Consider the following 15,877-nt stretch of genomic DNA (forward strand, 5'->3'; position numbering starts at 1 on the left):
GGGCAAGCAGCAAGCACTGCTGCCTGTCCTTCCCCAGAAGTGAATCCTGTTGCAGTTGGAGATGTAGTTTACATCCTATGTATATGAATCTGATCCAAGATTGTTACAGTACGAAAAAAAATACAAGAATGTTACAGTTAAAAACTCTAAACATTAAATAGTATGGAAATGATAAATCATGTGCACACAGATGTGATATAAAGTTAAATTTAACATGTCTAGAATTGTTTTTAGAAAAAGTATCAATATACATGTATTTGAATCTGTATTTAAATTATCTTATTTACATATGCTAAATGTTTGAGGTTTCTAACTGACTTTTGGTATATGTTTTTCTAACAAATTATGTCACTTGCTTTAGCAAGCTTAACAATAATTTAACAAAAAATGGGGAATTTCTATTTTTCTAAATAAAATAATGTATATTAGGAGCATAAATTAGGTTACTATAGATCTTGCAATGTATGCATGGCCTTTTGCAAACACTAGTGCACAGCACATAAAACTTTATTTGCTGAAGAGTCCCAGTTCTTTGGCACAAGCTTCCATTTCTCCTCCCAAATGAAGTCTTGTGCTCAATTTTTTCTCAGACCCAGTCCAAGTGATGCTTCTAAACTGTTCAGAAACAGGGATGAAGTTTATCTACCCTAGTTTTTTGAATGAGTTGTGGAACCAGCACCCCAAAGCTTGATTTCAGCTGGCTGCTGAGAGGACCTGTGAAGTTTAAAAAAAAATAATTCTGTGCATATCTTTTTGCGCTGGTCTTTTAATTACATAACATTATGAACATAAAACCATATGTGCTGAGTTATTTTCAGCATATAAAAATGTTAGTACATACTGTGTATAATGCAAAAACTTCAGCAAAGAATTACTTCTGCACTGTCTCCATGAATTGAATTATGGTTTGTACCCTTTTCCTCCCTTCCAACTAGCCCATCCTCCACTTCCAAAAATAAGTGGGCGACTCTTGGGTCCCAGCTGGTTTAAGCACCACATGAACTGATTCTGATGAGTTCCTGAATTCTATAATTGTCTTTGAGATTCTGAGAAGAATTTGGTGGACTGGATCAGCTGGGAGGGAATGAGGATCAAGAATTCCAGATGTGTTTTCCCTTACTCAGAGAATAGTTTGGCATCTGTTTTGTGCATTCTTCTGCAGTGAATTTCAATATTTGTAGGAATCAACTTTGTACAAAGCGTTTCCTAAAGCAGTGAACTGGCCTGCAAAGTGTTCATGTCCCTCACCCCCACAGCTAGTTGTAAGTTCTTTGGGGCAGGGACTGCTCTTTGGTTTTGTCTTGTTAAGGTCAAACACATTGTGATTGCTTACTAAATAATAATATAAAGATCTTCTTGCCCAGACCATGCCTCCTTTGAGATCAAAAGCACTAAAAGCCTAAGTTGCAATATTTGGTGTTTGCACAGCTCTTGCATATCTGGTTCTACAACTCAATCTGGCCTACTGCAATATAAATAATTATTATTATGTTTGTACAGCACCTAGCACAACACAGTGGCCTGGTTGTGACTGGGGTCCTTGGGCGCTGCTGCCTCGCTACAAATAAGAATCATCCAAAGGCTTCTGCTCCCTACTGATGCCTCTCTCTCTCCCGGGGGGTGGGGCGGGGGGTGCATGCCTCTGGCAGTTGCGCTAGCGGCGACCCTTACGGTATGTGGCTGCCTTTGGCAGAGGCACATGAAGGATTTCATTGAGTGTGAAGACAGAGAGCAGAGACAGAAAGCAGAAGGAGGCGGCTGCAGCCTTTGTAGTCGGGGAGGAATGCGGAAATGTTAAAGCACTATGTCAAACTTTTTTGAAACGGGGTCAAGTCACATTCAGCCAGCGTGGGAAAGCAAGGGAAAAAAAGTTGAAGGGGGGGGGGGGGGCCGAGCTGTGCTGCCGCCGCTCTCAGAGTGAGCGGCCAGGAGCCCGAGAGTAGAGAGAGAAGCCGCAGAAAGCAGCGTGGAAGGCTGGTTTACGAGCCCCGCGCACGGGGGAGCTGCGTGCAGCCTGCAGGGTTTTGATCGGCTGCTGCCTAGCGAACACGGGACTTTGAAGCACTTTTTTTTTTCCCAGGCGGGGGTGGGAAGCCGAAGCCGATCTGGTTCGGAGTTAAAGATCCCTTGGCAGGAAGGTGCTGCCAGGCTGCTGCTGCTGCAGGCAGGAGGATGCGAGCTGAGGGCAGCAGAGCCGAGGAAGAGCAGCTGCTGCAGCTACCTGTGTGGCCTGGGCTGCCGCGGCAGAGACCTGCTGGAGACATCACCATGTGAATATTTATTACCCGGTTCGGGTCTTCGTTCGGGGTAATCGAATGGGAGGCTTGCCTCAGGGAAGGTTAGTTCCCCCCTTACGGAAGATTATCTGGGGCTCGTGTGGCGATCGGGGCAGCTGCGGGGCGGACCAGGTAATTTGGAAGTGGCCATGTGCTTCTCATACCATATAGCGTTACTACTGCCTAATGCTCCATAAACACCCCCCTGCCCGGCTGGGTCGGGGTTTTTGTTGTTGTTGAGGGGCTTCTCTTCCTAGGACGGCGCGATTGTGAATCCGTGGCTTTCTGGGGAGAGGGTGGAAGCCTGCGGTGTGGGGCCGGCCCCCCAAGGCGTTCATCCCTGGAGGCAGGGGGATAGTTTCTGCCACCCCCCCCCCCCCGCATGCATTCGCGTGGGGGATAATGAGGGGGGAAGAGAGAACCGCCGTGCATGTTGCCTGGTCACGAGTCTGCGTTGGGGTGTCTGCTTTGTATTTGCGGGTGCTTTCGGGGGGCCCTCATTGCACGCATTCTTACTAAGGGGCTGTTTTTGCCCTTCGCCTGCCCCCCATCCCGCAAGCATTCTTGCTGGGGGATTTAGACCAGGGGATTTCCCGTGCATGCAGTCATAATAAGACGTTTGTTTCCGCGGGGGTCACCCCCTGCGTGTACTCGGGGTGGTGGGGGAGGTTTGGGGGCTCCCCTGTGTGCACTTCGGGTGGTGGGGGAGGTTTGGGGGCTCCCCTGCGTGCAGGCGGGGTGGTGGGGGAGGTTGGGGGGCTCCCCTGCGGGCAGTCCTGGTGGGGATTGTTCGGCGGGTTCCGTTCCCCCTCCAGTGCACGCTGCGGCTGCTTCTTCGAGCAGTAACTTTCCATGGGCCAAGCGCTCCGCTGTTCAGCAATAGCGGCTCCCTGGAGCTCTAACAAACGCCGCCCCGGTGCGCGGTGATCACCGATGAGCCTGAGGCGCACTGAGAGGCCGGCCAGGCCAGGCCCTTTCTCCCATCCGACCTCACACGCGCGCCGTGGGAGGCACAGAGCAGTTCCCCACCCGAGCCGAGGCCGAGGGGGCGCCCCTCCTCCTGCTGAGGCAGGCAGCGGCCTGGCCTCGCGGGACGTTCTTCCCCTCGGCTGGGCAACCAGCTGCTGCCTCCCGGGGGGAGATGAGGGGGGCGGGGCACTGAGCCACCTCCTCCGCCGCAGGGCTCCCTTTGCTCCCTGGCTGGGTGCATTTCCTGTGCCCCTGCTGGCACTGAGCTGCTTCCAAACCCCCCCCCCCCCCAGGATTCCCTGCCCCCCCCCATCACTGTCCTTCTATCTCCTCCCCTGGCAGTCTCCTTCCCCCCCCCCCACTGACCTATCCCCTCATTCAGGACTCTTCCGTCCTCCCCGGGACTCTTTCACCCCCATGTCCACATCAGTGACTTGCTACCCCCACCCCTGGAACTCTTCTCTCCCATCTATGGAGACCACATGTCCTGATTTTATAGGGACTGTACCAATACGTGGGGCTTTTTCTTATATGGGCACCTACTACCCCCCACTCCTCTCCTGATTTTTCACACTTGCTATCTGGTCACCCTACTCCCATCTACAGTGCTGTTCATGCCTTGCAGTCCTGCTGCATTCCACATGCTCCCATCATCAGCATCATATTGTGTCTTGCATACATCCATCTAATCAAATAATGCATGTTAGTCTGTTTTTCTGTTATTAAACCATGTAAAAAGTAAGTAAGTGAACTGAAGATGAAGCAGTTGCATGTTATGTACAGGGAGGAATGATACTGGAGAGGAGACAACCCCAGCACTAATGAACTTCTCTTGTGTGGTTTTTGTCCCTTAGATCTAATTGGCTTTACCCAGACAATGATCCCAAAGACTATATGATAATTGCTGGTGGCTAAGAGAGAGAAGGTGCATTGGGGACTGTACTGAAGCGGAACGGGAGCAGGAGGGTGAAATCATCCTGCCTGCTCCTTTAGCAGTGGAAGCTCTGCAAATGGTGTGTGTGGTACATTTTCAGCAGTAGCAAAGGAAGCAGCCAGTTCAGCTTCAGGACCTGAGACGCTCCAGAGACAAGAAGAAGCAACACCAGCATGGATAAGGACAGCATGAGCCTGGCTGACCAGCAATATGAATGTGTGGCTGAGATTGGTGAAGGAGCCTATGGGAAGGTGTTCAAGGCTCGAGACTTGAAGAATGGAGGTCGTTTTGTAGCCTTGAAGAGGGTGCGGGTGCAGACCAGCGAGGAGGGAATGCCACTTTCCACCATCCGTGAGGTGGCAGTATTAAGACACCTGGAGACCTTTGAGCACCCCAATGTGGTCAGGTGAGAAACTGGAGTAGGACCCATGGTCAGCTGGGTTCTAGTGTTGGTATTTGGTATAAACAATAGTTTGGGCATATGGGTGGAGTGGACATCAATTTGAGTATATGGATGGAATGAATACTAGACTGGATATGTGGAGGGTGGTATAAGGTTTCAGCAGGCAAGTGTGCGGCCTGCCTGATCACACCTCATCCTTTTGCTCTGCCTCCCACACACAAGCACCCATCTCCAGAGGCATAGGTGTGTGACATAAGTGTTTGAGTGGATGGGCAAGGAGCCATATATACCCTTTGATCTCCACAGGCACAAGAAGAAAGGATGAAAAGAGAGAACTCTTTTGTCTCGGGTATCCACTCTGCCCAGTGCGCTGATTTTTGGCAGCCCTATTATGAAAGTGGGCAGTGAATAGTGTAATGTTCCCACCAACTTTAGACAAGGAGTGGGAATTTGTAAGGTTCTAGTTCAGAGTATTAAGCACAAGCAGGAGAAGCAACCTCTTGGGACCCCATTTGGGGGCCTTGTACCAACATACAGAAATACAATTTGAAGCTCTTCTTCAAGTGTCAAGAAAGGTACAAGGATTTCCTTTTTGTGACTAGGGATTCTGAATACCTGAACCTAAGTTCTTGAATGAAGGTTGCCTCTGTTATAAGCCCCTTATATCTTTATATAACCACAATGTTGAATATATAACATATGGATCGGTTTTGAATAGCTTAATAATCCTTGCAGGTTGTGACCAAAGATGCTGGAAAGCTTGCAGAAAGAGGGGAATTTTGCTAGGAATGTTTGTGAAGCATTGTAGGAATTGTCCTACAACTGATTTGTTAGTCAGTGTTATTATATTTTAAATGTATTGTGTGATTGCAGAGTTAATTGAAATCAGCAGCGTTTGGAAAGTTCTTTTGAGCTATTTCATTCAAAATATATAGAATTCTTTGTTCATCATTAATCTTACATTATGAACGTGAACAATGGATCATTTTATAGCAGTGTACTTGTACATGGGGATGTGAAACTCCACTGATCTGCAATTCAGGGGATAATGTAGCATTAATAAAAGCACCTCCAATATTTCTGCAACAGTTCAAATAATGGAACATTAGATACCAAAGTGAAGACAGTTCATACTGTAAACTGATAGAGAAACTCTCATTCTCTTTCTTTTCCAGATGTTGTGGCAATAGAGTCTCATTACTCCAAGGATAGGGTAGGCATAGGATTTATGTTCTAAAAATAACTGATGGATGGAATAAGACTGAGTAGAACAATAGTGTCTTTTTTTTAAAAAAGTGGGAGAGTGCTTTCCCTTATTGTGTGTCTTTTAGATCTCAACTGGACTCCAAGCAGAGACCTCACTGAGGTTAGTGGTGTGGTGTAGACTGGAGTTCATTACTTTGCTGTTTCCATTGTTTATTTGGATAGTGCCAGGTTTTTGATGGCCATCTAGTAATTCAGAGGAATAGAAACTTAATCTAAAATGTTCAAATGTGGGGTGTCTAAGGTTGGGCAGCATATCCATATTTAGGCACTGAAACAAGTGGCTTGATTTAGAGGTGCTGTCTGAGTGCACAGTTTCTATTGACACTAGTAGGAGTTGGGGTGGCCAGAACTTCTGAAATTCAGGCCATTTATTTCAGTGCCTTGGTACAGATTTAGGTGCCTAGTTTTAGACACTCCCCATTTGAAACATTTGACCTCTACTTGTTTAAATGAAAGCCTAGATTGTGTAGAAAACACTAAAATTCAGGAAATATTTAAATACAATATCATACCCATCATATTTTTGTCCATGGGGTCACTCCATATACAATGAATCCAGTAAGAGGAGCTGACCCTGAACCTTCCAATTTTCATGAACACTCTAAATTAAGCAAAATCAAAAAGAACAAAATGTCTGAAAAGACCATGCAAATACAGACTTGTTTTGCTTAGATTAAAATGCACAGCAGCCTCTATTTGGTATTTTACAGGTATATTACAAGTTAAAATATTTATTAAAAGATCAAATGTAAAAAATTCATTACCTCCAAGCAACAAGTACTTAACCATGTACTTTTGAATATGTAGTTTTAATAGAAATTTCTCTGGAAGAATGTTCCAGGACCTAATTACGTTTTCTTGAAGCCTGCAGCGCTTGCCACAGTCAGCATTTCAGATGCGACAGGTTGGGTCATTATGTACCAGTGAGTTTGGCACCTTTGCTGCACCCTCTCTCCATCCGTGGGAGTAGAAAATAAAAAGCAAGTTCAAGCAGTAACTCTTTTGGGATGGGACAAATTCTATTTAAAAGCACACCTCTATTGTTTTCATTGGTATCTTTTGTGTTGGTGGAGTTTAAATATCATTTGGGGTGTTTGAAATAATTTTCTTTTAATAAAGACTGACTTGTTTGTATAGGAAGGAGCAAAGATTTAAATGCTTTGATTCTTTTATCAAACACAGTAGAGGATTTTATAATTTCTTGAGATTAAAGGATTACTTTTTTGTATTATGTAAATATACCCAGAAAAGGAAATGCTGTAAATGAAGATCTGTAGTTTCACTCCATTGACCTAACTGCAGTCAATTATTGAATATATTTTGTTTTTTACAAATGTTTATTATGTGAGTCTAGAAATTGGAACCTTGTCAGTATTCGTAAATTAAGGTAGTGAAACACGCAGAATTTAAACACTGGGATAAAAGTGGCATCATTATCAGATCATAAAATCATAGAATATTAGAGTTGGAAGGGACCTCAGGAGGTCATCTAGTCCAACCCCCTACTCAAAGCAGGACTAACCTAGATAGCTAGAATAAAGAATAAAACAGCATTTAAAATCAAGTATTGTTGTGAAGGAGAAATGACTTTTTTTTTCAAAATATTGCAAGCAGTCTATCTTGAGATTTATAAGTGACAAATGTAAGTATAAAGTAGAAACTAGTGTCTGAGTAATGAGATGTGCAAGCTATGAGTTGTTCAAGGCAAGCTCAAATTTTGAGTCAAAATTTAGACAAACTTCAAATAATTGAGCAACACATAGTCAGTGCACCTGAACAAATTTGCTTCAATCAGCTTACTCCAGACAATACCTATCAACACATCTACAATGATACAACCTTCAGTTAACAGCAGACCTTGCTGCATCTTCTTCCTCTTTCTCTGCAAAACACGACAGGCCCAGTGGAACTGATGTGATTCTGCTGTGCAGGAATAGCAGGATTTGGGTAGCCCATACAGGAGCCCCAGTCATGGAGCCCCAGACTGCAAGGGATTTTCCTATTTGTCTCCATGCAGTGATGTTTAGGAGGATGAAAAATGATTGGGCCATGGGATGGCCAAGTGCAGGGTGTGTGGACTTGTTGCTACATGGCTTAGCAGTCGCTGATCTCTGTGGAGCTGGACTGAAGAAGTGATGAGCTACTGCAGATACAGGATTATCATAGTGGGCTTGGATTTCTGCCCGCAGCCCCTGAGAAACAGTTTGTGCCTAAGACGGCTACTCAGGCTCGACATTGGGATGGGAAAGGATTTAACCCATTAGACAGAAATTTCACAACGGGTTGCACTTTTAAATAAATATTAATAACATTAAAAATATTTTTCACACCATGCCTTTTTTTGCTAATTGAGTTTCGATTCACATTGTTTCTGTTCTAGCCTATTGTCTCCATATTTCTACAGTGCAGTGCTGAATTTGTGATATCACAATTGCTTCTACAGCAACAGACTGTGAATTTCATTATGACTTCACTGCAGGATTAAGCAGAGAAAGGAGTTAGGCTGAAATTGAGAAAGAGTTTATAATACTTAAAAGGAATGATACTGCGGTCCTTGGGCACCCAAAACGCCCAGTGACTTTGAAGGATTGAGCCTAGATACCTTAAAATAATAAAAACTGGGATTTAGAAAGTTACAGGTAAAGTACTGTAAAGGATTGTTTGCTAGTGTAGAAAATGTTCTCACTTTCATATTTGCCCTGTTACGAAAGTTTCTCTGAGTCAAGACATTTTATTCTCTTTTAATAAAAGTAAAGAAAGCGATCTGCACGAGCAAATTTTGTCGTGCATTGGTTCAAAATAAAATATTTTGTGTATTATGACACTTCAGATGTAATTGGTAGTATGATTAAGTTGCTCATCTAGCCCAGTGTTCAGATAGGAAGATGAAATGCTTCATTAAAAGTTATTGTATACAGTAGTTAAATCTGGCACAAATTAGTCCAGCACTTATGTAACTTACTGCTGTTCTATTTGGGGAAAAAATGAAGTATATGTAGACAAAGGACAGACTTTGCCAGGAATGAATGACATATTAGATTCAGGAAATTCCTGTGTGTAAAACTGGGAGTATTCCTTGCTGTAATAGATTTGTAAAAAACCTTCTTATGATCACACTGTTAAATTCAGCTGTACATTGTGTTCATTTTATATCTTTCCTGCTATTAATCAGAAGATTAGTTTCAGTTAAAAGTTAATCAGGATTCATACTGGAAATATGCAGTTAAAGAATGTGCTACATAAGAGAGAATACTCAGATTCCCAATGTTTGTTTTCAAGACAAATATATTTAATGGTTTTAGTAGTGTTCAGAATGTTCAAGGTCCTTAAGGAAACAGAACAAACTCACAAAGCCCTATATTTTTGTTTCTTGGCACTTAACTTTCCCAGATCTCTGGCTTTTTTAGCATTGTTGGGAGTTAACGGGTCTTAAAAGCTCCAGATAGACAAATCCTTATTAGAATTTGGTGATCTGAAATGTGCTCCTGCTGTTAAAAGAATTGTCAAAATTCTGGCACCTTTAGCTTATATGTATTGAATGCCTCAGTTGCCAGACTAAAGGGGCATTCAGCACACAAATACTGAAAATCTCATTTCTCTCTTTTGTTAGTTTCCAAGACATGTAGCCCAGATAATTGACTCCAGCTCCTACTTGATGGTTTAGCCAGTTGGAGGCATTACATTATTCAATGATATCCCTGCCACATGGAGCCAGTCTATAGGAAACCAAATAAGTATCATTCTTCTACTCTCTTTGCACAATTTGGCAATGATTTGGGATCTTTTAATATTGTCCCAAAGGATATAAAATATTAGAAGACAATATTAACAACTTTGCAAGCTACGCTCTATAGAAAAAGGCCAAAATGCTTGCTTCACTCCCTGTAGACTAGCTCAACATTTCAGAGGTGTTTAATAGTCTGATTCTTCCTGTGGCATTATATTGTAATAGGACCACATAAAAAATAGAGGATGGAGCATAACCATAAAAATATAACTGAGTTTTCAGTGTTGAATACCCCCATTTAGCCTGATTATTGGCAGCCTTCAGAACATTTAGTTGCATAATTTTGATAATTCCCTTTGCAGGGTGATTAAAATTTTGTTCCTATGTTTTTGATTAAAATGATCAAAACACAGGTACAAATGAGAGGGGAATTTTAAAACACAGAAGCTAATATTCTATTTTTACTTCCAGTTTGTTGTGATGTTAACATTGGCTGGTAATAAGTTTAAAGGACAGTTTACTGAAGCCATTAGAAGTTCCATCCTTTAAAGTGCAACAGTTCTATTTTAGTGGGAGGTAATCTCCAATGAATTCTATTTCCTTCCTTCCTTGCTTTTACTGCCAAACTAATGTTATAACTTTTAGTGTATAACATCACTCCTACAGGTCAGCATCATGCAATCAATTAATTTTTTGTAGAACTCTTTATATGATGTATGACAAACCCCTAAAGAGAGAAAAATTAGTAAATGTATATTGTTGGAATCTGAGACTCTCAGAAGGCAGGAAGCATAAACTAATGTGCAAAGATGGAGGAAAGTAAAATAAAAGGGAACTGAAATTTAAAAGCAACCATGGTAAAAAGTAATTATCACTGCACATTAGTTTCAATTAGAGAAGAATGGGAGTATGAAATAGTGTGGGAAGGAGGGGCAAATGAATGAGATTCAGAATCAAACTAATGCAAACAAGATGATCCGTAGGCAAGATTTGAAGAGAAGAAGTGGCTTGAAGAGAAGGAGAAAGTCCCAGATTTATAGGGCTGTAAAAGTGAAAGAGCAACCCTCCCCAACTCTAGAAAGTTATGTGGAGATGGAGAGCAGAAAACGAGATTGGAAAGAGGGAGAGTGACCAAATGGGAGAATCAGTGGCTGTAATATCAGAGGGCAGGTGAGAGTTTGGAAAACAATGAGAGCAATTTTGAATTAGATCTGCAGATGGCTAGGATTTGGAGAAGCTCTGAAGGTGACTGAGGACAGGATGATATGGCCCCAATTCCTGAAATAAGAGAATAACTTGGTGCAATCAGTTTGGAAACCGTGTACATCAGGTAATAGGCACTTAGGGAGATCAGAAATGACCATCTAGTCTACCTGTGTGCGTATAGGGTGTTTTATAGATTAAGTAAGAGATGATGAAATTTCAATAAATATCCATGAGAAGCAGGAGTAAGGAATAAGGAAAAGGAAGTTGAAGATGGAATGGTAGTTCAAGGCTTGGAAAATCCACTTGCATGGGATGAGTACAAGCTTTCTTGGGTGAGTGTTAACATCTTTTTAGTAAAAATTTCCATGGAGAATGGCATAGTGTGGTATAAAGTTTTCCAGTGTGAGGGGTATTTTTATCATGAGCTCTTAACATGGCGAGAACTCATATGTTTGTTGGTTAACTGACATTAATGTGTGTGCCATAAAATTGCCATTAGTTATGTCCCATCCGTATTGTTGATACTCATGATGAGTAGTCCCATTGAAATCCAGTGAGACTGTGTGTGTCACAACTGGGATCATACAGCTTAAACGTGTACTAAGTGCTTTATAGACATATTAGAAGAAAATTGGTCTCTGCCATAAATAGCAACCAGGTAGTTATGTCCAAGTGATAACTTCAGTTTCCAAAATGAAGGTTTGTCCAAATTATACCAATTCACTCATGTCGTTGGAGTTGCACTTAGGATAAATTGTGCCTATCATGTCTTGAAAATAGTTCGGATAACAACTTGCTTGTCTTTAGTGAAGCAAACTGAAAGCTAAACCCACCGTGAATATATCTTTCCAGAAATTTCCAGTGTTTAATGATTTAACAGACACATTCTACATGCAGATGAATCATTACAAGTTTAATTGAAGCTTGTTCTAAAAGTCCAAATTCAATATTACTCAGTGCAGAACGTTAAGTATTTTGACAGAGACAGGAAATAAGAAATAGGTCTATGTTGTGTTTTTTAATTTGCTGTGAAGTTTTTGTTAAATCTTTTAATATGTCTAGTTGACACTCTGGTCATTAGGATAAATGACTCAAGGTATCTCTTGCTATTTAACACTTCTAGGGAATTCCCCCTTCTTCCCCAAAATTAGCTAATTATATACTGGAAATTTCAATACATTGTTCACAGTTTAAGTCAGCATATTTCTAGGAGCTTTCTGTGAATATAATTCTTAGCCGTGCTGATGCTTTTGTTTCTCTTCATCTTTGGAGCCAGCACTGTACTGTAAGGATAGAATTCTATTGCTATTTTTTTTCCACATTTGATGTGGTAGTTTGCATACAGCTGCAGAGTAGACAGTTACCTTTGAAAGGAACATTTGGCTGGTTTAGTTTGATTAGAGCAAACCACCTCAATCATTTCTAGACCAAGAGTGTTTTTATTTTAACTTGGCAGTAGGAGTTGGGAATGTACTGACTGTACTCAGATATGTGGGGGAGAGGTAAAGGGGATACACAACTGACAGCTAAAATGAAACAGCCTTAGTGGAATTTATTTAAAAAAAAAAAATTCACATAAAGCTGTTGTTCCACAGGTTTTAGGTCATACACTACAAAAAAGCATTTAAGCTGAAGCCATTGATGATACATTTTAACTTTCATCTTTATGGCAAGGAATTTTAAACAATACTTGTGAAAGTTCATACAATAAATTGTTGGAAATACTGTAGTATAATAATAATGTGTTTTAAAAGCTGGTTTACCATAATTTTTGAACAAAAGTTTAATGGAAAATAAATTTAGAACCTGAAAGATTTCTAATCTATTAAGTATTAACAGACCGTAAAAGCCATAGCACCAAAATTTGGAGTTAAAAATATAATAAAACCAACTATGTAAAAATAGTTTTTTCTGAGAGAATACATAAACTTTTTGTGTGTTTCCACTTTCATTATAATGCAGTTACATCATGTCCGAGCTAAAATTGTCTCTTTTAGTAGCATTAGTATAAGATCCCAGCATTCTAGCTTTGATTCCATCCCCTCTTCCCCTCAGAAGTAAATTACAACTGTATTTTATGCTGTTTACTGTAGCGGAGATAAATGACATTCTTTAAATTATACTAATTGCTAATTTTTGTTTAAATTTTCCCCATTGATGACCAAATTATATCCCCAGATCAATATTTGTGGACATCTAGAATACTAGTATGTGTTTCATAAGAAAGTTTGATGGGTTAACAGGGCCTACCCCTGCAAATTAGTACTGGACAGCGTCCTCCAGAAAGAGCAGGATTTTCTGACTTCGTGCTCCCAAACTGAGGATTGTTTGATCAAAACCTCTCTCTTCAATCAAAATGTTTACTTTCCTGTGTCAGAAACAAGTGGATCTTGAGCCAGTTGAATGAGCATAACTGGTAATATACTACTTGAGTCCCCTGAGATAGGTCACCAGTAGGGAGATACGTTTTTCAGTTAAATCAGAAATCCAAATGCAAAATTTAGGCTAGTTCCTCAGCCAGTGAAAATCACGTAGCTTCATTGTCTTCAATGATTTACAACAGCTGAGTATCTTGTTCATAGAATCATAAACTCTTAGAAATTGGAGATGGAAAAGATGTAGGCCACTTATGCGGTGGACTGTTCCATGCCATATATTCCCTAGTGCATTGTCCAGTCAAATTTTAAATGTCCCAAATTATTGGGTTCCCACCACTTCCCTTGAGAAACTATTCTACAGTATAATAGATGTTATATCTAGAAGTTTTTCCTGATATTCAACTAACCTTTTCCCTTTCTTAATTCCACTCCATTACTCCCACTTATATTCCCTTTTAACACTATAAGTAATTATTCCTCTACCTTAGCGTTTACACTCATCAAATATTTGAAAACTTATATTATCCTGCCTACCTCTTAAGCTATACCAACTATACTGCATTTTTAACCTTTCGGTCAATCCTTTCAGCCAACTAATCATTTGATGCTTTTTTGCTGAACTTTCTAATTAGTCTATCTTTCTGGTAATGTGGTGCCCAGTATTGAATGCCGTATTTCAGGTAGTCACTCTAGAGTTGTATATGCCTCCTTACTCTGTGAAGGAATATCTCTGCATCTGCAGTCTGGAATTGTGATAGTCTTTTTGGTTGCCATATCACATTGCAAATGTGTGTCTAATTTGTTGCTTACAATCATCTCTAGGCCTCTTTCAGCATTACTGATGTCCAGTTTTCTCTCTGCCATTGAATATCATTGTCTTGTATTATTTTTTCCCATAGGTAATAGGTTGCGTTTTTCCAAAATTAATCTTTTTTTATTGTTTCTCTCATATTTCTAAACATTCTAGTTTCTTTTATGTTTATCATCATTGACAATATTTGCAACACCACAATTTACCATCATTTGCAAATGTGCTGCTTATTCCCTCTTTCAAATGTCTAATAAAAACATGCCAGAATACCAGTCCCTGTGGTTTCTCACTAGAAACCTTCCATCAACTTAATACATTGCTGTTTATCATTATCCTTTCCTTAAGACCTACCAGAAAGCTTTCAGTCCATATGTCTCTTTTTAACTAAACATGAGCGTTGGATTTTTACAATATCCACACTTTGTTAAACCCCAAGGTTGAGATTTTCAAAGGGGGCCCAAAGAAGTTAGGAGCTGAACTCCTATTGAAAACCTAACCCCCTTCAATCCCTTTGAAAATTCCAGCCTAAATATATCACATCCACCATGTTCCCTTTATCTATTAACCTTGTAATTTAATTTTAAACCACAAGCAAGGTTATCTGGCAATGCTTATTCCCATGCTGCCTATTGCTTATGGTTCCAATATCTTCTAGAAGTCTTTCTCTCTCTCAGTGTTTGTTTATTCTATTTGGTTGGACTAAAACATCTGTTAGGATGTCAATAATACAAAAATAACTCTATCAAGTAGTAAAAGATAATGACAGAAATTACAGGAACTGGAGGAGGGTCAGGTTGAGATCACAGAAGTACATTTGGGAAAAGTAACGGGGTGTTGGACAATAAAACATTTAACCAAAAAATAAAAACTAAATGCCTAAAAAGGACCTCTTCATGAGCCATATTTGAAACATGGTGGAATGACAAAAATTGCTGGGATGTTGTGTTATCTGTCTATAAACTTTACAGGAGGTAGAGCAGTAACAGTGTATTTTAAAGATTCCATAGAATTTAATGAGAAAAAATTGTGAGTGGAAACAGACCATGCTGCAAAATCTATGTAAATAAAAATCCAAAGTCATAAAAATATAAATATACTCATTTGGTTGTTCTACCAGTCTCTAGATCAGGAAAAGGATATCAAGTGTGCAATGTTGGAGATTGAAGAGGCATCTGAGTCTAATAAAACAGTAAATATGGGAGACATCACTTACCCACATATAAACTGGACAAACAAAGGTTTAAAGAAAATAATTCTTGATACATTAAATGGTTGCTTCTTGGAGCAGCTAGTTCTAGAGTACAGAGGAAGAGAGGATAATCTCCACATAGTCCTTCATAACTCACAAGAGTTGGTTTAAGAAATACTGAGCAAGTAACACTGGGCACAGTATAATTAAATTCAATATCTTTGAAGAGGGGGACTGTACCAAAAAACTAGCACAGTGATGCTAACCTTTAGAAAGGAGGGGTTTAAGAAAAATGAGAGAGCTCGTCAAAATTAGGGAATTAAAATGCTTAGAGTTATCATAGCAGCTACTTAAGTGTATCATAACATAGTCGCAGAAGGCATGCATATTATTAAATAAAAATGAATGCCAAAACTATATAGGTAAATTGCAAGGTTCAAGAGGATATTTAAGCCACACAGGCATCCTTTGAGAAATAGAAATCCAGCCCAAATGATCATAACCATAGGCAGGAGCATAAACTATGGCAAGTAAAATGTAAGATGGAAATTAGGATGGCTAGTAGGCAATGTGAAGTGCATGAAACTAATAACAAAAAAAAATGTTAAGTATATGAGAAGCAGGAAGCCTACGAGGGAGTCAGTGGGCATGTTGGACCCAGGAAGTAAAGGAAGCAATCAAGGCAGAAAAAGGATATTACAGAGGACCCTACTTCTTT

General features: G+C 40.4%; 1 protein-coding gene across 1 annotated transcript in view; it reads left to right on the forward strand.

Annotated features, from left to right (window-relative positions):
* The first annotated feature begins 1,991 nt into the window (after nucleotides 1-1,991).
* Nucleotides 1,992-15,877, forward strand: part of CDK6 (cyclin dependent kinase 6) — a 159,935-nt gene continuing 146,049 nt past the window's right edge. Inside the window, exons 1-2 of the mRNA XM_067562200.1 lie at nucleotides 1,992-2,338; nucleotides 4,100-4,585. Of these exons, the coding sequence (XP_067418301.1) occupies nucleotides 4,353-4,585 (233 nt within the window). The 5' untranslated portion in view covers nucleotides 1,992-2,338; nucleotides 4,100-4,352. The remainder of the gene's footprint in view (nucleotides 2,339-4,099; nucleotides 4,586-15,877) is intronic.

Source organism: Emydura macquarii, unplaced genomic scaffold (assembly GCF_026122565.2).
Source record: "Emydura macquarii macquarii isolate MOO-44397 ecotype Brisbane River unplaced genomic scaffold, CSIRO-AGI_Emac_v2 contig_2422, whole genome shotgun sequence".
Classification (NCBI taxonomy): domain Eukaryota; kingdom Metazoa; phylum Chordata; order Testudines; family Chelidae; genus Emydura; species Emydura macquarii.